Consider the following 7,370-nt stretch of genomic DNA (forward strand, 5'->3'; position numbering starts at 1 on the left):
CTTTCCCTGACTGGATCTGCTCCACGAGATAATGGTCATAAAATGCAAGCTTCCCATCAGCATATGTATTCCAGCTAAAATCAACTTCCTAAAAGAAGTGGAAAAGGAACAGAAAATCTGGTTAATAAAAACAAATGATACGAACTTTTCTTTGAAGCCAAGACTTTATGCAAAAAATCACTGTAGGATTGCAACACATTCTTAACTGTCAAAAGGCTCACACCAGTCTTAAGACAAAAAGATACCCTGTTATGGGTTGAATTGTGTACCCCCTTCTCCCCCGCTAAAAAAAAAAAAAAAGATATGTTGAAGTCCTAACCCCTCGTATCTAGGAATTTGAAAAGAAGGTCTTTGCAGATGGAATAAGATGAGATTATACTGGATTGGGCTGGACCCCAATCTAATCACCGGTATCCTTATGAAAGGAGAAAAATTTGGACACTAACACACAGGGAGGATGCCATGTGACTACAGGCAGACATCTGAGTACTGCATCTGCAAGTATGTTGAAGTCCTAACCCCTCGTATCTAGGAATTTGAAAAGAAGGTCTTTGCAGATGTAATAAGATGAGGTTATACTGGATTGGGCTGGGCCCCAATCTAATCACCGGTATCCTTATGAAAGGAGAAAAATTTGGACACTAACACACAGGGAGGATGCCATGTGACTACAGGCAGACATCTGAGTACTGCATCTGCAAGCCGAGGAACACCAAGGATGGCAGGCAAGCTGAGAAGCTGAGAAGAGGCAAGGAAGGATCTTCCCTTGGAACATTCAGAGGTTCTGACAACCTTGATTTCAGACTTCTGGCCTCCAGGGCATGAGAGAATAGATTTCTGCTGTTTTAAGCTATTTTGTGGCGATTTGTCATAGCAGCCCTGGGAAATTAGTACACACTCCCAACAATTCCTTAAGGGAAAGGACTCACCTCTATTCTGCTATGACTGTGTTGAGAAGCATCCCGATGGTCTCCTGAAAAACAAACAAGACAAAGCAAATTGAGTGTCCGACTGTGTCCACAGGTGTCTCCTCCTCTTGCTTTGGGTCTATGTTGGTGGTGGTTCTCTGGCTTTCACAGCCTGTCTCTCGACAGCCCGTGAGTTAAGAATGGTTTTTACATTTTCCAAGAATTGTAAAAAAACAAGCAAAATATAACAAAGAAGAATATTTGATAGTGTCTATATATGGCCTGCAAAGGCTAAGATATTTCCTATCTGGCTCTTTACAGAAAAAGTTCCCTGACTCCTGGTCTAAAGGGTCAAATAAATATACGTCCCTTTACACTGTGATCTCCTCTTAGGCCAGAATCACTTCTTTTCGAGTGCTTTACCTCCCCCAGCTCAGAGGGCACTGCCACCATGCACATGAGAACCACTTCTTCAAACCCCCAGCATCCCACCTTCCTCCCAGAAGCTCGTTATGTGAAAACAAGTTCACAGTTTCAAGATTTCTACAGGTGGGAAGCATATGGTATTCTTATGGTTTAAAAAAAACCGTACTAAGTCTTTATTTAAAAGTTAGAGCACTCTAATGGAATACAGTATTAGCCTTAATATTTTATAAATATATAGCACATTTCAGAATGTTAGAATGGAAATAGACTTCAAAAATAATATTGTAGCAAAATATACATAAAATTTACCATTTAGCCATTTTTTATATGAAACCAATAATTTATTTCTCCTTATTTTCATTTTATGGCATTACAGAAATAAAATCCAATTAATTAAAAAGACAAATAAATTTATGAACATTTGGTGTCATACGATTACTATTTTTAACAATAGGCTATTTTCATCTTAGCTATTTTTAAGTGGACAGTTCAGTGCCATTAAGTGGCAATCATGCTGTTGTACGACCAGCACCACACCCATCTGCACAGCTCTTTATCTGCTAAAATTGAAACTCAGCACTCATTAAACAGTAACTTCCCACTCCCTCTCTCCCCAGCCCTGGCAACCATCATTCTGCCTTCTACCTCTCTAAATCTGACTGTTCTAGATAGTTCATGTAAGTGGAATCAAAGAGTATTTGTGCTTTTGTGACTAGTTCATTTCACTGAGCGTAATGTCCACAAGGTTCACCCGTGTTGTAGCATGTGTCAGAATTCCCTTCCGCTTTAAGACTAAATGATATTCCATTGTATAGATGTAGCACATTTTTTTTATCCTTTCATCCACTGATTGACACATGGCTTGCTTCCACACTTTAGCTATTGTGACTACTGCCCCTACGCACATGGGTGTGCAAAGATCTGCATCCATGCTTTCCATTCCTTTGGGTATATGCCTAGAAGTAGAACTGTTGGATCACATGGTAATTTTAAGTTTAATTTTTTGAGGAATGTGTGCCTATTTCTGACTGCCGACCTTTCCCGGCGTGTGTTCCCAGTGATGCCAGTGACACTGCTTCAGGACTCAGCCCAGAATGACCACAGGGCTCTGCACTGGGATTGACACTAGCGACTCAGGTCATACATGCCCAGGGACCGCGTAGTGGCTTCCACTCACCGTATATTTGCCCGTTGATGCAGCACTTTTTAAAGGTCATGATATTTTGTGTGAGCGTCCCTGTCTTATCAGAGAAAATGTAATGGATCTGCCCGAGCTGCTCATTCAGCGTGGTGGTTCTCGCCTTTGCGGGCGTGTCCTTCTCAGGATAGTACATCTGCAGGTCCCAGTTTATGAAGTAACTCTGTCCAAGACGGATCACTTCCACACTAGCAAGACAAAAGATTACTTTCAGTGGAGTTCTCGGATACAAGTGGCAGGTAGTGTGTCTTATCCTCACTTGTGTGTACAGGACTGAACTGCTTGTCTGCAAAGACACAAGCCAGGTGGTGGCCCATGTGCCCAGCCTCTGGGTTCTCCTGATCAAATACATCTTTCTCTAGCTTTAGGGTGCTTTGAGCACATCCAGCCGCAGCCATAGTGCCCCATTATCAAAGCACCCTAAAGCTAGTTACTCCTGAGCACATCCAGCCGCAGCCATAGTGCCCCATTATAAACACTGGCACTGCAGAGGGCACTGCAGAGTGTGGCAATTCAACTCTCTTTCTCTCATTTCCCATCACTCCCCGGGACAACTGGAATGGCAATGTTTACCTTTGTCTCAATTGTAGGGCAAAGGGAGTGAGCGTCCACTAGAGTAAGAAAAAGGACTTTGGGCAAATAACCCTTAAATCATGATTCTATGTTGTGGAAAAAAAAAGCATAATTTGTTCCCTAAATTCTTATAAGGTTACAGAATATCCAAAATAAGAAATTCTAAGGGGATCATCTCGGTTTTAAAATTCTAAGTGATTAAATACATCTCAATTGCAAGGAAACTGTTTATATATCCAGCAAGTGTTAAGTGGACAAAGGATGTCTTATAACAAGTCAAACAGATGGAAAAATAACTCCGTCTTCCCTCCTCCCATAAATAGTTCCTTAGTGCCTACTGTGTGCCAGATACCAATCTAGGCACAGGGGACACATCAGTAAATAAAACAGACAAAAATCCCCACTCAAGGAGGTGACTCTTCTGATGGAATCAGACAAATAAACCAGTAAAGATATATCACGTGGTGAAAATGCTCTGCGGAAAATCAAAGCAGGGAAAGGGGAAGCGGAGACCAACAGGGGATGGAAGTGACATCTAAGACAGGGCGGGTCAGCAAAGGCCAAGGCGATGAGGTGGCGTTTGAGAAGAGACCTGAAGGAAACGAAAGAGCAACGATGTAGATAGGGAAGGAAGAATGTTCCAGGCAGAGATAAGAGCATGTTCAAAGGCCCTGGGGCAGGCACTGGCACCACTGAAAATATCAAGGAGGCAGGAGAAGGGCAGAGCACCGGATCACACTGGGTCTCAGGGTACAGTGTGGCTGCAGTGAGTTTATTCTGAATAAGATGGAAAGCTATTGTAGGGTTGAAAACAAAGCAGAGAGACTATCTGGAATGACCTGATCTGGCTTATTCTCGAAAAAGACCTTTATTTCCAAGAGAAATAAAGAAATCATGTTAGTCACACGACATGACTTTTTAAAACCCCAAACTACATACACAGTTTATTTTATAAAATGTATTTATAGTATTGGACAAAATAATCTATGTAAAAGTTCCCTTGAAAAGGTAAAACTCAGCTCAGTTTTTCTTAAAGTAACTGCAAACAGATGGCTCCCCAGGGCTTTACCTCATGTTAAAAGGACAATAGTAACTACATGTAATAAAATTAGTAAGAAAACAAATGCACATGTAATAAAATTAAAATAAAATAAATGCTTCTAATTACAAGTGTGTATGTGACCCTGTATGCCTCTGGGCTATTACCTACTGAATCTAAGAGCAGACTCTGGCTGTTGAGTGTATTTCAAGGTGCAGTCCCTCTCCTAAAGATTTAAAATCCAATTGACCAGTGACAGTGAACTTGGCTATTAAAGAAAAAGTAAAAAAAGGAAGGAATATCACAAAACAAGGTTACCATTTGTCAGAGACATGACTCACTCTTCTTGTGAGTTGCGACTGAGGTTGAGGTAAGAAACAGAACATTTCGAGAGGCCGAAAGAGTGAGGCCAGGGAGTGCGGCATTCCCATTGGGAGGAAGCCCAGTAGGTTTTACAAGGCATGGATGGGTGTGGCAGGCGGTAATAAGTGAGGGGTGGATAAGAGGTTAGGAAGCCTCCTGAAAAGGAAACAACTAGTTTTTTCCATGACATTCTAAATCTTCACCCTCTCCCAGGCTCTTTCTGAAGCTTAGGTGTTAGAGCTCACAGAGAAGGAATCATACCAAGCGAGTGACTAGTGAGTAGCATTCGATCTCTGAACCCCAATAGCCTTATCTGTCAAGAGGCTGAGATGCACGGTGCTGAGCCTGGCACAGAGCGGACACTCAATGCTAATTTCCTTTCCATATATTACCCCCAATTCTGAAATAAAAGTGCTTTTCTTACTTGTTCCTCGTGACCTTTGAAACAATTATAGCTAGAAATCAAGGTGCTAAGTTGTGAAAATGTACTTCCTGCGTTCCTCCCTTAAAGCAAAAGTCCAAAGAGAAGACAGCCTTACCTGACGTAGAGAGAGATGGGCACCATGGTGTTGAGAACAATAATGTAGCCCCAGAAATTTAGGAATCCACGGTAGGAGGGGGTAGAGTCTTCTCCGTCATAGAGGTACCAAGAATAATTGCCAACTTGAGCTTCCCAGTAAGCATGGCCAATGGCAAGACCAGCAGAAAGCAGGATAAGAACAACAAAGATCTAGAAGACATATAATGTTTATGTGCATTCCGAAGAAGGGTTTTGCACCCCATGCGTTTCATAGACACTAACTGACCTAACTCAGTGTGTTACATGTTTATGATGATTTAGTAGTCTGTAAAAACAACATACTTAAAATAAAAACAGTGCCATAAGAATGCTTTGAGTCTATTTGATTTCTAAGATTGATTGATTGATCCTACATTCTGCATACGAGGCGAGGTTTTATTCTAAAATTATCTTTCAGAAGAGAAGACAATGTCTTATATTCAAATCCTTAAACACCATCATACTGCACAGCATTCTCTCAATATTTTTTCTTTGAACAACAGCATCCTGTTATTGAGGATAACAGTATGTTATTGTGGGGATACCTTAGCTAAGTTACCTTAGCTTAGTATAAAACAACTTTAAACGATGTTTAATGGGATGCTTATAGATAGCATTTGATGAAAATGATTTTTTAAAAAGTCAATGAAATTTCACCCATAAATGGGTAATTATTCCCAAAGTTGGGTATTTGTGGGTAGTAAAAAAAATTTCCAGGGGCAGATTTAAATTTCTGGACACGGATTCTAAAAGTGCTATATCTCAAAACAAATTGGCACAGAAGGAGAAACAATGGGCTTGTTGTGAGTGTCCTAGTCATAGCCAAGACAATGACACCAAAGATGCATGTGAAAAATTCAAATAAAGTTTTCAGGAAATGTGAGAGCAGGGGGAAAAAATTGTTTATTAAATTAATATATTAGTTTTATATGATTTTAAATATGTATGTATAAAGTATTCTATTATATATTTCCTAAAAGTTTACATATTTGAACTAAATACTTAAAAAAAATTAATTCTCTTTAGGAAATTGGAAGACTGCTTACTATTTGGGGCCACTCTATGCGCAGAAAAGAGTTAACACAGCAGGCCTGAGACTACTGTCTTCAGAAGGCCTGCTTGTAAGGTTGGCCCTTGGGTTTGGGACATCTGGGAACTTAGATTTGGGGACAGTTTCCTGATTCCTTATTTCTTATTCTCTGATAAGAATGTCTCATTATTTCTGTTTGTGTAAAACTATCTGGTCTGTGCTGGCCACCTGCATTCCTTTGGGGAATCTGGAATTTTCATCATGCTAGGCAGACGGAGCCTACGTGACCAGACTCCAGTAGAACTCCAGGTATTAGATGGGAGGGGGGTTGGGAGGCTGGGTGAAAAAGGTGAAGAGATTAAGAAGTACAAATTGGTAGTTACAAAATAGTCGCAGGGATATAGAGTACAGCGTAGGGAATATAGTCAATAACATTGTAATAACTGTGTATGGTATCAGGTGGGTTTTAGACTTCTTGGGAGAATCACTTCGTAAGTTATATAAATGTCTAACCACTATGCCATACACCTGAAACTAATATAACATTGAATGTCAACTGTAATTGAAAAATTAATGAGAAAACAAAACAGGCATTGAGTCTCTAATGAGCTCCTTGGTATAGACAACATTTCACACGGGCTGTCGCAAATTATTGCTGGGGGAATTAAGTGTGTCTGTGTGTGCGACTCAACTGGGAGAGGACTCTTGAAAGCTTGTGCCTGGTTTCCTTTAGACTTTGCCCCGTGAGCCTTTAGACTTTGCTGATCTTGATTTGTTTTAAGTCATAATAAGCCATATCAATGAGGACGGCTATACACTGAATTCTGAGAGTCGCCGAGTGAGTCATCAAACCTGGAGGTGGTCTTAGGGACCCTCAACACAACTTAGATTTAGACTGGTCTTATATTTGGATGTATACAGCATATGTTGAAAAAAAGAAGTTTGCTTTTAAGAGAACAACCCCTATGGAAAACTAACAGCAGTAAAATCAACCCCACCATGCCCCCTAATTTATCTAGGGCTCCCTGGTTTTCCAAATGGTCACTCCAGTCATCAAAATAATCTAGGGCAACCTACAACTTGAATTTCTATGTCCGAGGGAATTCTTCTTTTGGAAGTGTGGCATTTCTGAGAAAAAGTGAGAGAACCCTCTCTCCCCCATCTTATCTTGAAGTGCCTCATGCATTTTTTTTACTTGGCTTACAGAGGTAGGTTTTCTTTGCATAAGAAAAAAATAAAACAAATAGAGCGAAAGACAGCAATCTAGCTTTTCA

At 40.5% G+C, this 7,370-nt stretch overlaps 1 protein-coding gene across 1 annotated transcript in view; it reads right to left on the reverse strand.

Annotated features, from left to right (window-relative positions):
- ATP8B1 (ATPase phospholipid transporting 8B1) overlaps positions 1 to 7,370 on the reverse strand; it is a 108,273-nt gene that overhangs the window by 25,287 nt on the left and 75,616 nt on the right. The window contains exons 9-13 of the mRNA XM_006913748.3: positions 7,301 to 7,313; positions 5,047 to 5,237; positions 2,512 to 2,720; positions 930 to 973; positions 1 to 88 (exon numbers count right to left, since the gene is read on the reverse strand). The exon at positions 1 to 88 is cut by the window's left edge and continues 69 nt beyond it. Coding sequence (XP_006913810.1) covers positions 1 to 88; positions 930 to 973; positions 2,512 to 2,720; positions 5,047 to 5,237; positions 7,301 to 7,313 — 545 coding nt within the window. The remainder of the gene's footprint in view (positions 89 to 929; positions 974 to 2,511; positions 2,721 to 5,046; positions 5,238 to 7,300; positions 7,314 to 7,370) is intronic.

The sequence above is a fragment of the Pteropus alecto genome, unplaced genomic scaffold, assembly GCF_000325575.1.
Source record: "Pteropus alecto unplaced genomic scaffold, ASM32557v1 scaffold14, whole genome shotgun sequence".
NCBI lineage: Eukaryota > Metazoa > Chordata > Mammalia > Chiroptera > Pteropodidae > Pteropus > Pteropus alecto.